We start from the raw sequence: 22,122 nt of genomic DNA on the forward strand, positions 1-22,122 counted from the left end.
TTTCCACCTATTAGTGAGGTTTACCCTGTAATAAACACAGAAAAGAAGTGCAGCCATTTCAGGTCGCTATCAAACAGCAAATGCATTGCAGATGTAAAGTGACTTGGTCCCATTAAAGTGACTACTGGAACTTTAATGCAAAACTTAATGAAACTCGTCAAGTTTGGATTGTTGCATTGCGGTCACCTCTGACCTCCTCGTGTCTCTCTGCTTCTCTTCACAGTGGCCTTGTATGCTATCAGTGCCGTATATTTTGCTGGTGTGATGGTACGCTTGATGCTGACTCTGACTCCGGTGGTGTGCATGCTGTCAGCCATTGCCTTCTCCAGCGTCTTTGAACACTACCTGGGCGATGAGATGAAAAGGCAGAGCCCGCCTGCAGAGGACAGCAGCGACGAGGACGACAGGAAGAATGCCGGCAACCTTTATGACAAGGTCAGGGGTCATCGTGTGTTCCCTGCACAAAATATTTTTTACAGACTTTGAAGTCATTGTTTTGTTTAAAGGTATTACGCAGGAAGAAAATGGCATTCCATCAATGGGTGGACATGATTCACATAGTGAAAGCTTTTAAAGACATTTTAAACAAGAAATTAATTTTCACAGCTTTGTCGCCTCTAAGTTTTGTCGGGTGGAAGGAATTTGTTCAAATTAAAATAGTGAAAAAAGGAAAATGAATTAATTTTTATTTTTTCAGGAATTTGTTCAAATTAAAATAGTGAAAAGGAAAATGAATGCTAACGCGTATTCATTCTAGCTGGATGTGGAAATAAGCTGCTAAAATCCAAGGCTGCCATCAGCTGCTCTACACCCTGAAGTGGCCAAAAGTAGTGGTTCAAGTTTTTAAACAAATGCACAGCTTGATTTTTAACCTCTGTTGGAGTCATTGTGCTAACGTGAACTAAATGCTTCAGAGTGGGATGAACAGTGGTGTAGAAACATGTTAGAGAAATAAGGATTATTTTGGATTGTGTATCATGCAGAGAATCAAACTAAAGAGCTGGAAATGATCATGAGTCTCTTTTAATTGTCGTGTGACCTTCCTCGTTTTAGAATTCAAAGCTTGAGTCAGATATGAGGCATGAAAATGGGAGCAGAATAAATCACCGTTTAAAAAAAAAAAAAAAAAAAAAAGGTTCTGTCCTGTTCTAGTCCTTGTGTGTGCACCACTTGCTGGATGGATCAGAGGGTAAAAGTTTACGGGAAACATTTATCATAAAAAGTTTGAAGTGACAACACTGCAGTTTGTAGCTGTTACGCTCCTCCTCCCCCTTTAACCTTTCAGGAGAAACAAAGAGAACTCGCGTCCAATGTTTTCCTCATCCTTCTGCTGCTTTTCCTCCAAATCGATACGTGGGGAATAATGCATCACCAACCTATCACAGGTCTGCTGAAGGGTGCTGTTAAATGTCACACTATAAAAGCGCTACAACAGTTAATTGTCTGCCTGAGAATTCTCTGCGAGGACTATTAAATAACCCTCTAGTATATTAGCAGCTCGTTTGGACAGTGGACATGTCCTGATGGAGTTTCAGTAACCTTTAACTCGGCTTCTCCCTGGCAGGCTGGGAAGGTGCGCAAACATGTGTCGGAGCAAGAGAAGGCAGAGGAGGGCCTCGGCCCCAACATCAAGTCCATAGTCACCATGCTGATGCTGATGCTGCTCATGATGTTTGCCGTCCACTGCACCTGGGTCACCAGCAACGCCTACTCCAGCCCCAGTGTGGTGCTGGCATCGTACAACCACGATGGGTGAGGACTCTGGCTTAGCAGGACCTCTGTGATTGGAGGAACTATTCTCTGTGTTTGAGCTGTTTACAGCAGAGCTGAGAGTGTTCTTGTACCGTTGGCCCCTCTGTAAAGGGTCAGTTCACTGAAATTACATACTTTTTTTCCCCTCCATGCTGTAACCGTGTATTTAGAGATCTGCCCTTGACATTTCTACCCTCACTCTAATGTATGAGCACTGTTTGCACCTCTTACAGCAGTGACATTTAAAAATCCAACAGCAGCTTCTCTACACAGACCATGCTGTCATCATATTTTCAGTGAGGTTACTCTCTATTTTGTCTTTCAGTTCTGTGGGCTTAAGTGGATTAAAACATTTGGCTCCACATGCAGCTACCTACCAGATGTGCTGTTTTTTTTTTTTAGTTTTTTTTTTTTTTAAGTTCTGTTTGCTGAAACTGTTCACTTCATGCTTTAAATGAATAGAGGCGGTCTTAATCCGTAGCAAAGCTCCTTGCTCAGCGGCTCCATGCTGTCACTCCTCTTTCTATCAGAAAACACTGTAGCAGAGTGCTGCACACTCAGTGGAACAGACTGCCGTCAAACGGAGACTGTCAGGCACATTCTGGTTTCTGAGGCAAAGATTTAAAGGGGGACCCATCCAGCTTGTACTTATTTCCTGTCAGAGTTGATGCTGTTACAGTGATGGACGCTGATTATTATTTTAGGGTTCTTACCTTAAAATATAAAGTGCCTTGAGGCAACTGTTGTCAATAAAATTGAATTGAATTCATATTAAACATGGCCAAGGTTTCAAATAATTATGGCTGGTGTATATACAAGTAACCCCTGTGAGCCAAAAGCTCAGGCTACTCTAATAACTACTGAGTTTTTTTCTAACATGTTTATCTTGGGTCCACAGCTCTGAATGTGAGCATGTACCTGCTGTTGACAAGGGGCAGCCAATCAGAAGAGTTTCTTAAAGGGAAAGGAGCTAAAAGCACTAGTATCAGACAGAGGATTAATGGGCCACACCAAGCCCTGTATACGATCAATAAGCATTATTCTCAATTACAGATCAGGCAAAGCTAATTTAATTAAGTTCTAAAATAAACGTAATCAGCTGGAAACGCTTATGCTCAGGCCCAACATCATAGGAGCATTAACATATCTGCAACTGTCCCCAACAGCTCTCGCAACATCCTGGACGATTTCAGGGAGGCCTACTATTGGCTGAGGCAGAACACGGACGAGCATGCCAGAGTGATGTCGTGGTGGGACTACGGCTACCAGATAGCAGGCATGGCCAACAGGACCACGCTGGTTGACAACAACACATGGAACAACAGTCATATAGCACTGGTGAGAGCTGATCTGCCTGTTCCCCTTTATCTCCTGTCTCAGGTTTGGAAAAGCAGGCTTGAGTTTACCCTTTTAAGTCTGAGCCATGGAATTATTGCCAGGAAATTCTAATCCGGGTTGAAGGGTCACTCCCAGAGTTTACACTTCTGCTTGGTCGTGCGTTTGTAGAGGAGTGTTGTCAGAAATGCATTCACTGCCTTGTCTTGTTTTACTCGTGTATTCCCGACTTCTTTTCTCTTACCCTTCTTTTTCTGATGGTTGCTTAGTTACACAACTTCTGGTGGATGTTTGTCAGCCCTCGTGTAGTGCCCTGAGTATTGATGTGTTGTCTTGGTGTATGACACCACCATGTGGACGCAACTGCATCAGTTCACTGCACTGCAAAACACTCAGAGAGCTTAATACTGTACATGTGAAAGAGGCACTCCACAGATTCAGTGCTGCACCGCTACAAAGACGCACTGAGAATGGTGATTTAAATCAAAGCAGCAAAACCTGACTTACTCCTTGAGTCAGTTACCTAAAACCTAAGTCACCTAACAGTTTCTCTAACTGGAAATGGGTTAGTTATAAGTTCTTTCTTATCAATAAGTTCAAACCATTCAAATAGCTGACTTTGTGGATTGCATCCATATGTGATCCAGAGCACAGACACACAACTATTATTTTTTTAATAATATAAACAGACCTTAAATGATCTGCATTACAAGATAAACAAGTACACAGAGTATGAAGCTGTACAGCATGGGCGTTGGATGCCCAGAGCGAGCTCTGCTATGAAAAACAAGGACAACAACAATATCTTTTCCTCAGCAACAGCCCATGAGGGACCTGTAGTGCATGAAGCTTTTATCACTTGCTTATTCATTATTCAGTAAGAGCAGTTAAGGTTTCACAGCCCTGCTGTCTACTGACCGAAATCCAGAGTATTTCCACTCGAGGTCACTCTGGGTTGTGAACTCTCTGCTATCATTTCCACACAGCTGCTGGGTTGTTGCTGAATAATTCTGCTGAAGAGCCTAAACCGACCACCAGAAGAAAATACTAATTATTTTAGGTTTAAAATGTTTGGTTTATTTCCCTTCTGTATTTTACATAAGCAGACATTAAATTGCAGTGGGGGAACTGATGATTTGATCCCCTGGTGAATTTGCAGGTTTGCTCACAAATAAATGATGGTAGTTTAGATTTTTATGAAGAGAGACAGAATATTAGCCAGAAATCTTGAAACAAAAACATGAAATAAATGTTATAAATTGATTTGCATCTCATTGAGTGAAATCTGGGTTTTGATTCTCTACAACACTTGATATGTGTGTCATGCTGAAATCAGGAGTCGGTTTCTTCCATTCCAACCTCTCCTCCACCGTCGTAAGAGCAAAGAGCTGTCAAAGGAGGCCAGGAATAAGATTGTAGACCTGCAGGAGTCTGGAATGAGCTACAATACCATCAACAAGAAGCTTTGAGCAGATGACTGTTGGTGCAGTTATTTAGAAATTGATGGTCATGTAATATTTCTTCCGCCCTCGGTCTGGAGCTTTGTTCAAGATCTTGCCTCATGGGGTGAGGCAAGTGAGAACCTCCTTCCCTCAGCCAGAACGTTGACGATGATAGTCGAGTCTTCCAGCATGACAATGACCCAAAACATGGCGTCAAGGCAACAAAGGAGTGGTTAAAGAAGAAGCACATTTCTTATAGTCTTATAGAAATTTGTGGAGGAGGCTGAAGCTTTGAGTTTCCAAGCAGCTAACCAAGGAAACCTAAAATGATTTAAAGTTTCTGTAAAGAGGAGTGGAACAAAATCCCCCCTGAGATGTGTGCAAACCCATTGACCAACTACAAGAACCATTTTACTGCTGTGCTTGCCAACAAATGGTTTCTATAGGTCCGGGCATCTTTTGGAGTTTTTTTTTCTTCTTAGAATTCCGACTTTTCTCAAAGAATTCTGACATTAATCTCAAAACTGTGACATTCTGAGGAAAAGGAATAGTTTGCTTTCAGCGGTTGTATCTGTGCAGCTTCTATTTATCTTCCTTACCTAAACTTAAGCATGGCTGCTCTCTGTGGTGCATATTGAGTCCAGCTTGCTCCCACAGCCCAAAGACATGTGTTAGATTAATGAGTGTAAATGGTCTGTGAGGCAGCTTAAGTGTGATATTTCTAACCTGCGGTGTGTTTGTGCTCTGACAGGTGGGCAAAGCCATGTCGTCCAATGAGACTGCAGCCTATGAAATCATGAGGTCGCTGGATGTCGACTATGTCCTGATCATCTTCGGAGGGGTGATTGGCTACTCAGGTGATGACATCAACAAGTTCCTGTGGATGGTGCGCATCGCAGAGGGGGAGCACCCCAGGGACATCAGGGTGAGGGAACCGTCTCGCACTCTCTGGTTACATATGAACACGTGTTCGTTCTTTTCTTTAATTTAGTTTCTTTCTCCACCTTTTGTCACGGCTCACCCCAGGAAAGTGATTACTTTACCCCCCAAGGAGAGTTCAGAGTGGACAAAGCAGGCTCCCCCACCCTGCTCAACTGCCTTATGTACAAAATGTCTTACTACCGCTTTGGAGAGATGCAGGTATGTCATCGTCAAGGAGCTTTTTCTACTTCGCAGAAACTAGAGAGATGTCAGTGTTTCAGTTAAATGATGCTTTTCTTTCCTGTTCAGTTGGACTTCAGAACGCCCCCGGGCTTTGACCGGACACGCAACGCCGAGATTGGCAACAAGGACATCAAACTGAAACACCTGGAAGAGGCGTTCACTTCAGAGCACTGGCTGGTCAGGATTTATAAGGTCAAGAAGCTGGAGAACAGAGACCGGGTGGAGCACAAGCTGCGCAGCACCGACGCTAACAGGCAGAAGTACAGCTCTAAAAAGGTCCCCACATCCATTCCAGCTCACCGCTGTTTCGGACATTTTAGCCAAACTTGCACACAAAATCATAAATTTTTACTTGAGCGTGTCATTTTCTTCTGTTTACAGACGGCCAAGAGGAAGCGCGGATATGTCAAGAATAAGCTGTCCCTGAAGAAGGGCAAGAAACTCACCAAGAAATCTTTATAGAAGGTCCACCACCTACAGAGGCAGACTGTGGACAGGAGGGAGGAAAACGAATCTGACACACACAGCTCAACAAAATCAAGCAGTAAAAAAAAGAAAAAAAAAAAGAAAGAAAAGGAGAAAACAAATCCACCAATCGAGATTGAATAAGGAACAGCAGAGGTTCTCTGCCCCGCCCCCGCCATCATCTTGAGCATCCTCACCTGGACGCCCAGGCTGGGAAAGCATCGCCCAGGATCCCGCTGAACCCGAGCCGACCTTTGACTTGATGCTGGGGTCGAGGAGGAAGAGATAGAGAACGGGTTTGAGTTTGAGAGCCTCCTCCACGCTGGATTTAACCTGATGAACTGTGACCTTTGACTCACTTTTCTTTTTGTACTTGAACGTGCTGGGGAGTGAGGACGGACCGAGCGAGAGAGATTAGCCGTCCCTCATCAGGGGACTCTGCTTGGGGCTGCTCTATGCATCGCATCATTCACACACATACAGAAACTCTGTCAGCACTGAAACCCAGACTGACTGATAGAGTACGCTTTCATCTAACATCATCCTGCTGCGCCGACAGCACGCCTTCATTTTTAGGTTAATTCTCACTTGCTACAGTGCGTTAAAATTTTTATCAGCATGCCAGATCAACACAGTTGTAAACAAAGATGGCGCAGAGGGTTGAATTACTTTTAAAAACAAGCAAAGTCACAATTTGAGCACCACAGGCTCGGCTGTCCCAAGCTTTACGGCCACATTTCAGGCATGAGCTGCATCCACACAGGGAGCGATTCACTGGCCACACGTCGCTTTCAAGGCGACTCTCTAATATACTGTCACATGTCAAACATCGGTATCCTCCGCTCTCCCCACTGTTCGCTTCAATCACTTATATCAAAGTCGAGGAAAGGGTTCCCCCTGACCTGCCAACTTTCTCTGCCATGTCTGGTTGCTGTAGATCGTCCATGTGTGGATGCAGCTTCATGATTTTACTTTAAGAGGCACAAAGACATATTTTTCCCCCTTTCCCCACATTTGTGTAAGATTTTCTACTTCAGAGTAAAAAATTAGCGGCGTGAGGAATTCAACGAATCACACAAGCAGAATTTATTTAAAGGCACAGGTGGATGGCTTAAAGCTGCGAGTGTGGTGCCAAAGCTTAACTTTACTGACTCCGCTGTTGTTGTTTTTTTTTTTGTTTTTTTTTAGTTCTCTGTAGTATCACATCCAAAACTTATTAATGTGATTCAGTCAGCTCTGAAGCGTGTTCCTGTTCCTCGTGGTTCAGGTGTCACTGAATGTAAATATGGAGTTTTGCAGGTGGCTGACAGTCATCATCTTTCTGTTAATGAGTGCCTGCAGCGTCCTGCAGCATGGCTGTCCATACACGGAAACAGGGTGGCACAGTAACTCTTCACTAACATGCATCCTGGTAAATAATTGAGTTGTGCTGTTGTGTGTATCCTAAAGGCCAGCCATCACACACAGATGTCAGGTTTATGAGGTTCTCTGGATCTCGCTCCACAGTCGTCATCGGTTTCCACCGGAGGAAATGGTCCACATTATTAGAGCTTAATATTTCTCCTTCAGCTGCTTCTCACTGATGTGAAACCAACATGTTACCCTGTGATTATGTTATTCAGGTTAGTGGATATTATCTCGTGTGCTCTGCTCAGTAAGATGCTGGTGCTGGCAGAGTTAGCTCAGTGTTGGATCACATGCACAATTTTTCTCCCACTGGCACATTTTTGTGATCACCAATTTGCCCTGTGATAAATCTGACCCCGAATCTCTAGGTCCTGTTCAGACTCCAGAGATACTGGAACCTACATTTCCCACGATGCACCAGCTCTGTTTTAAAGTAATTTGTTTACAATCTGTGTGATCAGCTGGCTGTTTACATTATCTAAAATGGTAATGCTGAGCCGCAGCCCAGCAGGTGGACCCGAACATATCTGTACCCTTCAGTTTTTAATCAGCTGACTGTAATTAGTAAATGAACGAATGTGGGAGGGATCAGCGCTGCAGAACGCAGAGCGGTCCCTTCCACCTTCAGGTCAGTAGAAATGTGCTTGCTTTGCTGCTGATGCCAGTGTTGTTGTTAAATAGCCATTTGAAAGTCTCCTCTGCTCTCAGTGAAAACAATGAAGAGAAATCAGCAGCAGCAGTAATGCACCCAGCTGTTTGTCTGCAGTACCTGCTGTCTGCATGTCAAAAGGTGTCCCTGAGGCCTCGTTCCCTTTGATCTCCCGTCACGTATCCCACCGCACTCTGTAGATATCAGGCTGAGTCTCCCTCCGCAGGTACCGGGATCAAACGCGCTCGCTGCTCGTCCTCTCCTGAATTTAGAAAAACATCATCTGAGCTGGCAGGAGCAGCAGGAGGCTCTGCGGGTTACAGCCGCTCCACACTCTGAATGTTCCTTGTAAATTGGCGCACTTCTTTCTGTACACCAAACTTTCCCTAGATTCGAATCTGCCATGTTCATTTTCTTACAGATATTCCAAGCTGACTTTCTGTTATGAGGTTTTGTTAGAACACTGCTCCAAGAGTCCGTGTGGAGAGGGACAGCACAGGCCTTAAAGTTTAATAAAAAAAAAAAAAAAAGTTGTTTCCAGAGCTGCACGTCAGCGGGTGTATTTATTACATGGACGATGGAGGCTGCTGCCTAACACGAGCGCAGCGTCCTATCATGTGATGCAATGATTTTATTTGATTTTTTCCAAGTCAAAGGTTCTTCCATCAATTGTAATGATCTGGATGCAGGTGTGAGAATGAAACATGCCTTTTTGAATAAAGAGGTTGAAATAACTCATCTTTACTTTTTTTTCTCTTTAAATGGACAAAAATGTTAATCTGTAGATTTTTTTTTTTTTGCGGTTATAAAATTCACAGCTTGTAAGCATTGATTTTATTAGCCGCATTTTTGTCCAGTTTAGACTTGACAATTCGTTTTTTATATTCTCTTGGCTCTGTCGGAGATCAGTGAAGGGACGCGTCTTGTAAGAGACAGCCAATCAGGGGGGAAAAAGAACCAAATCTGCTTTAAGACACAATGAAAACTTTAAAAAATATTTTGAACTGTAATCGTGCAAAGCTGCTCTTTTACAGTCCTGGAGTGAAACTATGCATGTGGAAAGCTTGACAGGTGGTGTGAGAGGAAGAAGAATTAGGCAATAAGCATCTGAAGAATAGTGAAGGTGTAGATCTGTTCATTCATGACATGAACACAGGTGGCACTGATGAGGCAACGCACCCACTGACAGTAAAAACAACCAGCACAGATTTCTTAATGTTTTTATATCAAAAGGTCACAGGAGTTGTAGCACTGTCAAAAAATACACAATGAAAACTGATGCACACACCCAAAAAAAAACAAACATCACAACTGCATTGATATAAATGCATCGTTTCTACATGAACTGTTCAGCTCCACAATCGAAGCTAGAAAATATTCATACATTCAGTACATGACTGACTATATTTAAGATTCTACAATGAGCCCCTGCGTACGGCTGCCAGGCACACACACACACACACACTTACGCCTCATCACACACAACACAAGATTCAAACACAGCAACAAAGATCCAGGCTGATTCAGAGTGTGACCGAGTGATCCGCAGCACTTTGGAACCTGAAGCAAGAACTCACAATACTGTCATATGGGGGCAATTTAATTTGTAATCACACAGAATTAATTTAATTAATTTCCATTAAACTAACTGCTCCTGGAATTTAATGACATCCATTTATCAGCTGCTGATGTTCGTTTGTGTCTGATGAAGGGACACATTACATGTAATACTTTAAAAAAAAAAAAAAAAAGACCCCACTGCTACCAGTACAGTAAACTGAAGCTGGACAAATTTAGTTCCCTGCAGATCTCCGAGTGTTTTAAATGCGAGAGCAGACCCGCTTCCGATGATCTTATATTTTTCTTTGGGATTTGCTTTGTGGAGAGCACCGCCGAGTGGCTCCTGCAGCTGAATTAATTGCTTTTTCTAAATTAAAATTCACAAGCAGCTCCCGCTGTGACTTTGATTAGAAGTATAACAAAAAAATAATTAAGGAAAGCTGCATCAAATGAAAATTTCAGGCAAACCGACTCTGCTGGAATTCATTAGCGCCGATTCTTTGAAACAGAAAAGCTCTCTGCGTGCTGCTGTCTCAATTATTTACACTGGGCTTGAAGGGTGGGGTGGGGGGCACACTGTACAACTGATTTTCCACTAATTAGTCCTGGTCCTATGACCACAGCTATACAATAGTGATTCGATCTATAGCACAGCACACAGTTCAGGCTATTTATGACTGCAAATGCAGGAGAAATTTACACCTGAAACCGTGTAGATGAGCTGGTTTCAGAATCCGTGCATTTCACAAAGACGCTGCTTCAACTACCTGCCTGTGGTGTGTGTGAAAGAGCTACACTGAGGTAAAGCCGTATGGTGATGTGCGTCTTCAGTCAACTCCAGAATCAAGCAGGAGCTGGTTTACATCAGCCCGGTTCTCTCTGCTTGTGTTTGAGACATTTATAAACTTTGAGGTGTGAAAATATGAATTCTTGTCCCACAGCCATGACTTTAGTCCACTGAGAACTAAACCACCTTAAAAGTTCATATTTGTCCTCACAGAACACACACACGAGAACATGCAAACTAAAATGTTAAAACAACAAAGTCACGGGGCTGGAAAAGAGCAAACCCCAAGTTCTACAAAGTGACACGAGTCAACACAGTCTGGTAGCTGTAACCAAGGGAAACGTCCTGCTAATATGTCAGAGTGGGCTTTCACACAGCAGCTGAACCAACTCCCCTCTTATCAGTAACACAGTACTGTATAAATGTCCTTGTGTAGTTTCTGACCCTGACATGGATGCAGGATAAAGTTACACTAACAGAAGTATAACCTCATCTTCTTTGATGCGTGTTCATTTTTTCCCCTCAGCTTCACTGTTTCTGTTCAGACTGTTAAATGGATCAGAATCATCCCTGTAGTCAGACGGAGACAACTCGGAATAAATTCAGTTTGTGCCAGCTGATTTTTATGCTTTACTAAAAATGTATGAATCTATAGGTCATGTACGACATGCAAAAACAGTAGCACTGTCCTTTAAAAAGAATGGACAGGCTGAACCATGTCTTATACTCAGTACAATGTTCCTGTTTCCTGACAGCCTACTCTCACCACTTCCATTCAGTCCTCCTCCTCCTCATCCCCTCCAAATGACAGGAGGCTGTTATTTTTAACTTTCTTTCCAGATGCCTCCTTTTTCTCCTCCTCCTCCTTTTCCTTGTCCCCTCCACTGCTCTTCTTCTTTTTGCTGGAGCTAGCACCAATGCCCTGGAATTTATCTGAGGAAGAGCGCTTGGCTGGTTTCTTGAAAAGGATTTTACCATCAGGGGGCTGACCATCTGCGGAGCAGACGGTGGTATGTATGAGCAGGGTAGCAAACACAGGGTTTTATGTTAACATGCTGTATACAGTGCATACATATTAGTAGTGCAACGGATCACGGTTGATCCGTAATCCGAACCGATCCCACTCCACGGGGATCGGTTCGGAGAACCATACACATACAAAAAAGTATGTGTATGGTGCGCGTGGTCAGTCTGTCAAGCGATAGTTATGGCCAGCGCTAGCAGTCCAAGTGGAGGAGCAGAGGAGTTTGCGGCATTTAAGCAGCCCTTTGCTGCCCAATCCGACCGGGTTCAAGCTATTACAAAAGCTATTGGGGTGTTTAGCTGCAGACGGGAGGCCATATTCCGTTGTGCAAAACAAGGGGTTTAAACTATGATGAACGCGCTTGAGCCCCGCTATGATATCCCGTTGCGCGTCCACTTTAGTGGCAAGATCGTTCCAAGCATGTATGAGCAGGAAAAGTTTAAAGTTATGGCTGAACTGTCCCAGGCATCTTCTGTTGCCCTAACTACAAATGGGTGGACCTCCAAGGACACGGAAAGCTACGTGACCGCTCATTATATCACAGCGGAGTGCGATATAATGAGCAGTATGTATTATTGTAGGGTCTACCTTACAATATAAAGCGCCTTGAGACGACTGTTGTTGTGATTTGACGCTTTGTAAATAAAATTGAATTGAGTGGTAGATACAAAGCCCTATATTGTACCATAATTTGTTTTTATATAATTGCGTGGAATGAGTCTTGAGTTGAATGTTTTTAACAGGCAAAAAATACTTCAATAAGTATATAAGTCAATGTTATTTTTTTTTTTCTTTTTTTGCTGATCCGAAAATTGATCCGATCCGTGACTTAAAACCGTGATCCGATCCGAACCGTGAAATTTTTGATCCGTTGCACCACTAATACATATGTAAATATTTTCTTACTCCTGGTGTAATTAAATCATTGAACTGGACTCTCACCTTTCTCTGAGCTGCCTCCAGCCCGTATTTCATCCTTCACCTTATTCACCTCCTCTGCAGTCAGGTCTCCACTTTTAAGGACCACGACCTGAGGCAACTCGTCCTCTCGATCGCTGCCGCTCTCGTCATCCAGTGTTGGCATCACCTGACGCTGAGACAGCAAACAGACCGTCAGCCTGTCTGAGATTTTTTTTGTATTTTAAATCCTACATTCACTGTGAATGATGGTGCCGAGGTTTCTTATTTCATTGATGATCATTTCATCAGCAGCCCTACACTCAAACTAAAATCAGGAACCTGTAGTTTAGAGTCATGATTCAAGTTCTGGCGGGTTTTTTTTTTTTTTTGTTTTTTTTTGAAATGCAACTTTATACAACTTCCATTCATAAAAAGCCATGGCTTTCTGTTGTAGAATGTAGAATACATAAATTCAGTTGTAGTACGCCTGCGCAGTCACAGCTGAATGCTGCAGCGCAGTTCGAAACTGCTCTGATGGTCTGAGAAACAGCTGTAGCTCGTGCGGCCCCACTGCTCAATTCAGTGAATGGGACCCTCCGTTGAATTATGATTCAGAGCATTTATTCTTCCTTATATGAACACAATGCGCCTACGCTCAGAAACACACGTCACAAAGTGTAACTGTCACACAACTCAAAGAGCTAATGGTTTGGTAGGCCAGGGGCAGCTAACTGGCACGGCTAACCAAACCGCGTAGTTACCTTAGTGTCGACATTCGGTCCCTCTTTGTACCCCACATCGCTCTTAAACTTCTTGAGAAAGGACGGCTCCGCCGGCTTCACCCATGCTACTCCGCGGCCCTTATTTTTATTCATGGCAAAGAAGCAAAACAAGACAAACAGCCAACGAATGCAGACTCCAGACCTGAGCAACTTCCGGCTAGCACGGACTCATCAAAACATTGAAACCGTCACTAAAACGCGACGCGTCACGTGACTTCAGGAGCTACTGTCATTGGTGGATTTGGGAACGTTGATGCTACAGCGCTGCTTGGTGTTACATTGGATCTGCACAAGGGACGATAATCTGTCGCTCACTCACAGAAATGATTCAAAGCGAAACATCGCAGAAAAACTAAACCGATGAATGTCCTCCACATAAAGCAGCAACTCGCCCCGTTTAACTCGAAGAAGCAAACTCTCCGCTGTGACTGCTCGCAGCGCCGTTAGCCGTGTGAGCATGAAAAGTTAAGCATTAGCATGAGACAGTTTGAGAACTCTGCCGATCTGGACTCTTTTATTAAAGAACTGGAGGAAGAGTCTCAGACTAAGTTTATCACCTTTTCCGTGGACCGCCATTATAATGACAAAGGTAACGAAATGAAGAGTGACTGCTGGCTGAACACAAGAGCCGTAAACACTGCTCCCTGCTATGGTTCAGTAGTGAGTGTGTCGGTTAACGCCAGGGTCTTATCATCAGGTCATGTGCTTGTATTTGTCACACAGATTGGCATCCTTTGCCCGGAAACCGGGTCTACTGGCAGTGGGCTGGGGGCTCTGGGATGCCAGCCATTGAATTCACCGGAGTCCCATTTATGTTTGTGGGCTCTAAAAGGCTCGTCTGCCATCAGGGCAAAGACCTCGCCGTAGCTCAGAAGCAGAGATATGCCGAGGAAAAGGCAAAAAAGACGGTGATTTCACTGCACGTTCAACACACACACACACACACACCCACACAGGCTGGCTGGTGATGCGAGGAGCCGAGGGAAAATCCTGCTGTGATTGGTTGTTTCGCTGCCAGGCAACTGATGACGCTGTAGCTTTGGAGAAAAAGGCGCGCAGAGTAGATGAGTTGGGAGTAGTGCTGTGGGATACTGAAATTTGTGTATCAGTCCAATACTAAGTAAATACAAGACCAATAGTGACAACACTTTTAACCTATAAAAGGCAGCTTATGTAGTGGAGAGCAGTGCATCATGATTTATCAGACGAATCATCATTAATGTCCAATTTCTGAACACAATTTAATGGCCTATAAGTCAGTGTGATTTTTACTTTTCTACAACAAAACACACCTTTTAGTTTTTCATGTATTTTGAAATTGGGGCTTTCTGGAGACCTTGGATGTGGCTGTCTCTAAAGCACTTTTGATCAACTGCTGTCATTTAAAGGTGGTATAGGCTTTAAATCCTATTGTGCTTGTACCAATACCGGCATTGGCATGGATATTATCAATATTAGGATCAATCTGCTCACCTCTAATGGACAGCAGTGAACCACAGCTACTAAGAAAGGCGCACTACTCCTCCACCTGTTTCTCCTGTTAACTTGAGTATGCTTAGATGTTCTGCTCAAGTTAGCTAACCTTGACATGAATTATTGAATTAATTATTTAACTGATTTCTTTCCCATAATCCACAGATGATGGACCACACTTTAGTTAGGAACAAATCAAACTCGCAGTCTACTAAAAAGGTGGGATGCCCAGCAGCCATATCAATCAGCAAGATCGCAACATTCCCTAAATTCAAGGTAAGTGGAAATGTTGGCTCTCCTACAGGGATGTGACCTTTAAGCGAAGACAGCTGAATTTAAAGGAGAAAGCCATGCAGTATGAGTTTAGGACTCAGACTAAATCATTTTGTTTCGGCACGTGTTTCTCTCCATGATCACCACTCTGATTTCTATCTGCATGCGTCATAGTTGGAAGAAGACAGGGAGAGGAGTAAGAAGGCAGCCTCCAAGATGCTAAGAGAGGCCTTGGAGATCCAGTTGTATGGGGAACATGCTATGTTGTCACACAGCCAAGTGCGCATGCTGGGCACGCAATGGGAGAAATGGTAACGCACAACAGTCTGCTCACAAAGGACGAAAACCTGTGTTTCCATGTGAAACTACAAGTGTGCTATATTTAAAGGAGCCCGTGGACGCAAGAGTGGAGCAGCAGGTGGTGGAGCTCAGAAAGCAGGGTGTGAGGAAGGTCAGCGAGCTGAAGCGTCATCTTGCTCAGTTTGTAACAGCCGAGCTTTTTAAGGGAGCTAGCCCACCCCCTGCGTCCAGGCGCCGGTACTACCCCTCAGAGAAGGACCTCCGAAATATAATGGCTAAGATGAAGGACCAGGCTCGGCACAGAATCGATCAGGTGAACCTGGAGGTGAGCGGCGCCTTTATCATTCCTGTTTGGGTAAAACACCAGCATGTGACTAATCCGTATAAAAAAAGAAAAAAAGACTGTATTTGTTGCAGGGCTTGTTTGAAGAATGGCGTGCTGCTACACCTGAGGACAAGTTCCATCTGCGCCTCCGTACAGAGGATGCCTCCTTCCTCTTCTGCCATCAAACGTTGTGGCAGATGAGGCTGCTGCGCATGTATGGGGCAGATGTCTGCGTGTTCGATGCCGCCTACAGAACAATCCGCTACCCTCTGCCCCTTTGCTTCTTGTGCGTCCGCACCAACGTGTGCTACTCCGTTGTGGGAGTGATGGTACTGCAAGAAGAAACAACAGAAGCCATCAAAGAGGGTCTGGAAGTCTTCAAGTGTTGGAACGCAGACTGGAGGCCAGCAAGCTTCATGGTCGATTGCAACGCTGCCGAAATCCGAGCTGTTGAGTCTGTGTTTGAAGGTACGGTGAGCTAAAATGAAAACAAAGTGATCACTGTGGATTTTTACTCTTTTTATACATCTTGGTGTTATGAATATATATCAGTGTGCTCTCTATTCAGTCTCTTTCTATCTCTGTGCAGGCACCAAAGCGCTGTTCAGTGACTTTCACAGGGAGAAGGCATGGGACGAATGGATACAGAAGGAGCATCGAGTGGCTGACAAAGAAGATGCTCTTGCAAAGCTGAAAGCGATAGCCACCTCGCTCACTACACAGCAGTTCGAGGAGGCAGTGAAGGCCCTGATGGCCAGCCACACCTGGGAACAAAATCCTGTGTTTCAGAGCTGGTTTTCAGACATGTGGTTGTCCAAAGCAAAGGTAAGCATCTGACAAAAAAGCAGCTCCTGCACAGAGACATTTGAAAGAAAATGGGACAAAAGAAGTTGCAAAGAAAAGAGGTTTACTATTTTGTGAAACACTAACATAAAATTAGAAAAAAAATTGGGGATTTCATCAACTATGATACATTATATCATTAAAATAAATCATCGTCAAGTTTAAAAGCCTGCCTCTGTTGGGGGGGTTGGGTGGCCTGAACACAGCAACATGGGTGACTTGCTTATGTGTGACAGTCACATTAATGCTGAAGAATACAGCACAAGCCACTACCTTCCAGATTATATCCTTTTAAAGTAAAGTTTGGCTTATTTAAAGTTGCAGTGAGTAAAATCTCACCACTAGATGTTGGTAGATATTAAAATATAGATAGTAAAATATATATATTATATACATGTTCAAAAGGTTAAATGGTCATATATAGTTTGAAAGGGTTATTTGTGATCTTTAAGTTAAGATTAACCTATATGTGGCCTGTGCCAGGTGATAAAGCAGCCTGGCTTCAAACAGCTGAAATTCTATCACCACAACAAACTCTCACTATATCTTGCTTTGTTTAAGAGATGGGTGTCTGCCTTCAAAGAAGAGACACTGAATATAGCCATCATCACAAACCATGAGACCAAACGCCAGAATAAATTGTTCAAGCACAAATACCTGGAGGACTACAGGAACCGGACATTATCTGAAATGCTGGACATCGTGACACACATGTACATCCCTGAACTGTGGAGGACGTAAGTTTTCCATTTGCACAAGCTTGTCTTCAGTGTGCACGTCATGTCAGCAAAAATAATGTTTCTCTTTCAGGTACATTGAAGCTAATGTGAGGTCATACAGACAGTATGACTCCAGTGTCCCTCCTTTCCTGTGGGACAGACCCACAGATGTCATTCAACACATCACGAGCTGCATGGACAGCTCTCTCTCTGAGGGACATGTGGTCAAGCTGGGCGATGGTGTTTTCAGAGTGAAGAGCGAGACACAGGAGGACCAGTCTTATGAACTAGCATTTGGGTCAGATGACAGCTTGCCCTCCTGCCAGTGTGATGACTGGGGGCGGTACAAGTTGCCATGCAAACATTTCTGTGCAGTCTTCCAGAAGGTCCCTTGCTGGACGTGGCAGCAGTTATCCCTGAAATACAGGGAACACCCGCTTCTTAACCTGGATGCCACGTGTTGCTCCATGACCCCAGACTCAGTGGACGAGTGGGGCATGGAGGTAGTCAGTGAGTCAGTAACCTGCAAGGGTAAGGTTTATCTGCAACATGAGAGAAGAACTTCATAAAAGTTACTGTCTTACCCGCACAATCATTAACCTGTAATCTCAAATTTTAGGGAGTGCAAATTTGTCTAAGTGTAACTTTCTTTGCAGACACACAGGTGACCTCTGACTGTGACAGTCCACCACGCAAGCGAGTGAGCAAGTCATATCTGAGGAAGAAATGTGTCAACCTCACCAAACAACTCATGGACAGAATATATACCAGTGAGAGCCAAGACACACTTGAGGAACTTTCTGAGACATTAGGCAGGCTGGTGAAGGGGCTCACATCTGTGTGTGGAAGTGAGGATGGTATGCTTCATCTGGAAGCAAAACGGGTCAGAGTTTCCAGCTGCACAGACTGAGGGTGAAACCCACAAAGAGGCTGTCCTCTAAATCATCGGAACCCTTCCTCCATCAAGGACACGCAGACACTCTTCTTTTCAAACCTCTGTACAGTATCACATTGGCTCAGTTCTTATGCCTTTAGTTATTTTTTACAAGGGTTACATCAGTGCATTTGTTCACTTTTTCATTGGTTATATGTGCATCAATCAAATCATTCCTTTCACACGCCCATACAAAGTAGCACTCACTGCCTTTACTATTAGGCATGGTTTGCTTGTATGTCCTGCAAGGACAGTGTTTTAAAAACAAAATGATTAAATGGAGAAAGAACTAAATGATTGTGTGTGTGTGTGTGCGCGCGCGCATTTTTAATATGTGTGTATGGTTTTAATTAAAAAAAAAAACGAAAAAGAAAATAGAGGGCGTTTATCAATATGCGTACTTGTGCGTACTTGCGTTCTCGTGTACTCGTGATACGTCATCAGTCGGAGACCAAGTACTGTTCAATTCAAGTACGCATCACGCCGAGAACGCGAAAAAGTCCCGGATGTGTTCTCGATCCGCCCATTTTATCGAGCATGCATCGGTGTAGACTTGGGACAGCTATATATCCCAGAATGCATTTCGTCCAAAACTCAACAGCGGACTCGCGGCACATCGCCCCCGCTCGCGGTCTTCTCACTACTCAGGTTAAAGAAACCCCAGCAGCTGTCTATAGTATTGAGTGTCCACTAGAATAGAAATATAAGCGTTCTAACATCTCACCTGCTTGTTTTTATTAAGGTATGTACACGTATGTACATGTACACTATTTTTATTAATAGAGGTTTCACTACTGAGGTTAAAAATGATATACAAGTCACGTAGATCACTTCTAAATGTTAATGTTTGGTTTATTTCAGTGTGTTATTTGTTCCTGAGTAAACCGGTTTGGCTGTGATTAAAGTTAAGCTTCATAACATGTTACGTTAAATTAGGAGGGACGGCAGTAAAACTCCGGACCTGTGACATCATCACGTACGCTGGTGTTCCGACTGTACAAATCACGAGTCCGTGCTCGCGTACTTGAGAATTGAGAAACGGCCCACGAGTCCGTGCTCGCGTTCTCGGCGGGTACGTACTCCCGTGCGTTCTCGGCGAGTACGTACTCACCGAGAACGCGAGTACCTACTCCGTACTTGGGCATTGATAAACGGCCAGACCCTCCCGGAGTCGCGCGATTTTTTTCAAACGCTCACTACGTCATCAGGTTCCCGGAAAGGAAACAACCAATTAAAACAAAGCAGCTGCAGTCAAGATGGTGAAGGCATGATATGGAAAAAGCACTTCAGCTTCACAATAAAACCAAAGTAGTTTCAATCAAAAAATGTGTCTCCATGAATATTGACATTATCCACGGAGAGTAGTTTCTTTACTTATTTAAAATAAATTCTAGCGGAGCCCGATGGCATCACCACTGAAGCTGTTAGGTCACCACTGTGCAAAGTAACAAATGACAAGCATTTATATGAAGAGCCATTAGGATGTTCATGCGCAATCTATACCTGCAACAAATGTAAGATTTTTGGACGACAGTGACAGGGTGTACTTTACAGTATAAATATATTAGTTAAAAACCAGGTCCTGTTGTGTAGTGACGTACGGAGGAAGCTGCCATACAAGCTTCTATTGTGAAATGTTCGTCTACCTGTTCGCATCCTTTAACTCAGACTTAACTGCAGTCTGAAAGGATTAACATGGAGCCCTCTAACAACCAGCCGAGTTCGGGAATGTTTTCTGGGTCCTTTTATGCGTTATTAGCGGGCTTTTTGGCTGCTACTGCCTCTCTGTCAGCTAAGCTGTCGCTCGGTGCGAGCTACCTGAGAGAGATGTGTGAGACGCGGCTGAGCGACTGGAATCAAACACCTGGTGGAAGTGCAGCCTGTGACTGGGTGACACTGACTCTCTGACATCTTTCTGTTTTTGTATTTCTACAAATATCTCATTTCTTTGGCATGGTTACACACACACACACACACAACCTCGTCATTCACAGCAGAAAAGCGCCATACAGTTACCAGACACTTATTACTGTTCGTACGAGTTCGGGTTACTCGAAACATTCGAGGAAGGTGTTTTGTTTGTTTTTTATGCCTATCCATGTTCAGAAATTACTCTAAAAGTCTTCTGATCATAATGTCGAAGAATACCTCTTCCACTGAATTTATTAAAGAGTTTTCTCGTTTCCGACTATTGCCACTCTTCTACCGGCTGGCTGCCATCTTTGTTTGGATTCGGAAATAAACACAACTTGGGGGAGTAATATTCATGCAATTGATCAGAAGCCTCTTAAAACCATTTAATTACTGTGTACTTAAAGGTTAGCTCTGTGACTTAAATGAATGTTAATACAAGACGAGCACAAACTGTTGCCGATTAATATGAATAATAAATTAATTCATTGATGATGCAAGCTGATAGTTTTGTTCTCAGTAACTCAGTAACTGCATCTAGCTGTAAAATATAAGCCAAACAGGTGTTAGTATTGTCATTAATTAGGGCGTGTGCCGGTACATAGTCAAAATTAATGTGATTAGTAACAGCTGTATGATTGCTTTTCTGTATCTGTGGTGGTGGTTTTACAGTTTTTGGTCATTAAACAGGCATGTTTGTCAAAGTTTAGGCTGTGAGGTAAAAAGTATATGTTCTTCCTGGGCATGCATAATTAGAAATGGAGAAACACTGTTTAGGTAGGGAATCTGAACTAAGGTTCTGCACTCATTAGTTCTGGTATTTAGCCAAGTTTCCATGTTTCCATTTTTGCTGCAGAGGATAAAGTTCTGTTTTCGTGTGTGTCTTGCTATACCTTGGCCTACAGCTCCACATCCCCCTGCGGCTGCTGTGCGGCGGCCTGCTATTCGCCTGTAATGCAGTCATGTGGACCACCTTCTCCAAGGCCCTCCGACATTCCACCTCTACAGCCAGGGCCACTGTCACGACCACTGCATCTAACTTCATTTCCTCTGTGAGCTCTCTTTACATAATTGAACTAATTTGATTTTTCACAACACTGTAACAATAAAAGGGGATCATTTTGACTTTGCATTCAACATTCAGATTACTGTTTTATATTTATAGTGAATGTGTTCTTCTTCTGTCCAGGGACTGCTAGGGAGGCTCTTCTTTGGAGAGAGCCATGCAACTCTGTGGTGGGCAGGCATCTCTCTCACTCTGTGTGGACTGCTGATGCTTCATGGTTCAGCACCTCAGACACACCCACAGGAAGCAGACAAGAAGGACAAGTAATGCATGTTGGAGTTGTTCCAAGCGTGCAGCCTCAAAACTGTTGACTGCAAAGAGCAGTTCTGGCAGGTTCTCCGCCTGCAGAATTGACTCTGATGTATACTTTTTAAGAGTTCTTCCTATAAGACGAACAACAACTGCCTTTTTATGGACTTTCAACTGAATTCTGATGCTTTAAGAAAATGAGGGGTTCCCTGGGACTTGAACAAAATTTAAAAAAAACCTCACATTGTTTTTTTTGTAACTGTGTGGTAGTTGACTTTTTTTTAATGTGTGCTGTATGTATTACAAACCACAGTGATTTGCTCTGCATTGAAATATTGAGTGGAAATGAATATTTTTATAAATAAAATGGAAGTCGAACAAATGAGGGCACCTAAATACCACATATTTTGTGCAGAAGAATGTTAAATTTACTGTAAAGAATTGAGAAGGATTTGAAAATCAATTGATCTGAGTTTGGCACCCCCTCGTGGTACTTTGAGGGATAGCACTGGAGAAGACCGCATGCCCAGAAAATTACGGAGGAAACGTTTTCTCCACTTGCACCATGTGCTAAAGTCAACTAGTTCAAACTAGTTGCAGCTGAATATGTTATCTTACAATGCCCACAAAAGCTAGATAGCTCATACAAAATTATGCAAATGACCAGCTGCAGTAGTCGACAGAAGCGTAATGATTAAAGGCTGGAGGTAAAAATTCAAAATAAACCCTCTCCACATGGGTCAGTGACAACTACTAAACGAT

At 43.5% G+C, this 22,122-nt stretch overlaps 4 protein-coding genes across 5 annotated transcripts in view; 3 read left to right on the forward strand and 1 right to left on the reverse strand.

The window, feature by feature from the left end:
- Positions 1-8,948, forward strand: part of LOC116312141 (dolichyl-diphosphooligosaccharide--protein glycosyltransferase subunit STT3B-like) — a 76,824-nt gene extending 67,876 nt beyond the window's left edge. The window contains exons 10-16 of the mRNA XM_031729500.2: positions 224-435; positions 1,565-1,752; positions 2,919-3,090; positions 5,281-5,454; positions 5,556-5,669; positions 5,760-5,969; positions 6,075-8,948. Coding sequence (XP_031585360.1) covers positions 224-435; positions 1,565-1,752; positions 2,919-3,090; positions 5,281-5,454; positions 5,556-5,669; positions 5,760-5,969; positions 6,075-6,155 — 1,151 coding nt within the window. The 3' untranslated portion in view covers positions 6,156-8,948. The remainder of the gene's footprint in view (positions 1-223; positions 436-1,564; positions 1,753-2,918; positions 3,091-5,280; positions 5,455-5,555; positions 5,670-5,759; positions 5,970-6,074) is intronic.
- A 470-nt stretch (positions 8,949-9,418) lies between these two features.
- kiaa1143 (KIAA1143 ortholog) lies at positions 9,419-13,449 on the reverse strand. Its single transcript, XM_031729501.2, has 3 exons — positions 13,247-13,449; positions 12,528-12,678; positions 9,419-11,554 (listed from the first exon to the last, which is right to left on the reverse strand). The coding sequence occupies exons 1-3, from the start codon at positions 13,358-13,360 to the stop codon at positions 11,337-11,339; spliced, it is 483 nt and encodes a 160-aa protein (XP_031585361.1). The 5' UTR covers positions 13,361-13,449; the 3' UTR covers positions 9,419-11,336.
- A 61-nt stretch (positions 13,450-13,510) lies between these two features.
- LOC116312143 lies at positions 13,511-18,415 on the forward strand. 2 transcript variants are annotated; one of them, XM_039619785.1, is made up of 10 exons: positions 13,511-13,856; positions 13,991-14,175; positions 14,906-15,016; positions 15,188-15,324; positions 15,402-15,638; positions 15,707-16,106; positions 16,228-16,463; positions 17,043-17,218; positions 17,292-17,731; positions 17,857-18,415. In XM_039619785.1, exons 4-10 carry the CDS (start codon positions 15,313-15,315, stop codon positions 18,108-18,110), a joined length of 1,755 nt encoding a protein of 584 aa, XP_039475719.1. In that variant the 5' UTR covers positions 13,511-13,856; positions 13,991-14,175; positions 14,906-15,016; positions 15,188-15,312; the 3' UTR covers positions 18,111-18,415. The 2 variants fall into 2 exon arrangements, with proteins under 2 accessions (XP_039475719.1, XP_031585362.1); XM_031729502.2 differs by having other exon boundaries at positions 13,512-13,856; positions 15,731-16,106.
- Positions 18,416-19,745: 1,330 nt separating this feature from the next.
- LOC116312146 (transmembrane protein 42-like) lies at positions 19,746-22,110 on the forward strand. Its single transcript, XM_031729505.2, has 3 exons — positions 19,746-20,024; positions 20,951-21,097; positions 21,235-22,110. The coding sequence occupies exons 1-3, from the start codon at positions 19,830-19,832 to the stop codon at positions 21,376-21,378; spliced, it is 486 nt and encodes a 161-aa protein (XP_031585365.1). The 5' UTR covers positions 19,746-19,829; the 3' UTR covers positions 21,379-22,110.
- Positions 22,111-22,122: the final 12 nt, after the last annotated feature.

This window comes from Oreochromis aureus, linkage group 11 (genome assembly GCF_013358895.1).
Source record: "Oreochromis aureus strain Israel breed Guangdong linkage group 11, ZZ_aureus, whole genome shotgun sequence".
Lineage (NCBI taxonomy): Eukaryota > Metazoa > Chordata > Actinopteri > Cichliformes > Cichlidae > Oreochromis > Oreochromis aureus.

What these genes read in the sequence shown, in the direction of transcription:
- kiaa1143 (XM_031729501.2), bottom strand. Translation starts at nt 13,360, where the DNA reads ATGAATAAAAATAAGGGCCGCGGAGTAGCATGGGTGAAGCCGGCGGAG. An exon ending in GACCGAATGTCGACACTAAG is followed by an intron (nt 12,679 to 13,246) that starts GTAACTACGCGG and finishes TTGCTGTCTCAG; the next exon opens with CGTCAGGTGATGCCAACACT. An exon ending in TGGAGGCAGCTCAGAGAAAG is followed by an intron (nt 11,555 to 12,527) that starts GTGAGAGTCCAG and finishes TCTGCTCCGCAG; the next exon opens with ATGGTCAGCCCCCTGATGGT.
- LOC116312143 (XM_039619785.1), top strand. An exon ending in TGTTGAGTCTGTGTTTGAAG is followed by an intron (nt 16,107 to 16,227) that starts GTACGGTGAGCT and finishes ATCTCTGTGCAG; the next exon opens with GCACCAAAGCGCTGTTCAGT. An exon ending in ATCCCTGAACTGTGGAGGAC is followed by an intron (nt 17,219 to 17,291) that starts GTAAGTTTTCCA and finishes TTTCTCTTTCAG; the next exon opens with GTACATTGAAGCTAATGTGA.
- LOC116312146 (XM_031729505.2), top strand. Translation starts at nt 19,830, where the DNA reads ATGGAGCCCTCTAACAACCAGCCGAGTTCGGGAATGTTTTCTGGGTCC. An exon ending in GAAGTGCAGCCTGTGACTGG is followed by an intron (nt 20,025 to 20,950) that starts GTGACACTGACT and finishes CTTGGCCTACAG; the next exon opens with CTCCACATCCCCCTGCGGCT. An exon ending in CATCTAACTTCATTTCCTCT is followed by an intron (nt 21,098 to 21,234) that starts GTGAGCTCTCTT and finishes TCTTCTGTCCAG; the next exon opens with GGACTGCTAGGGAGGCTCTT.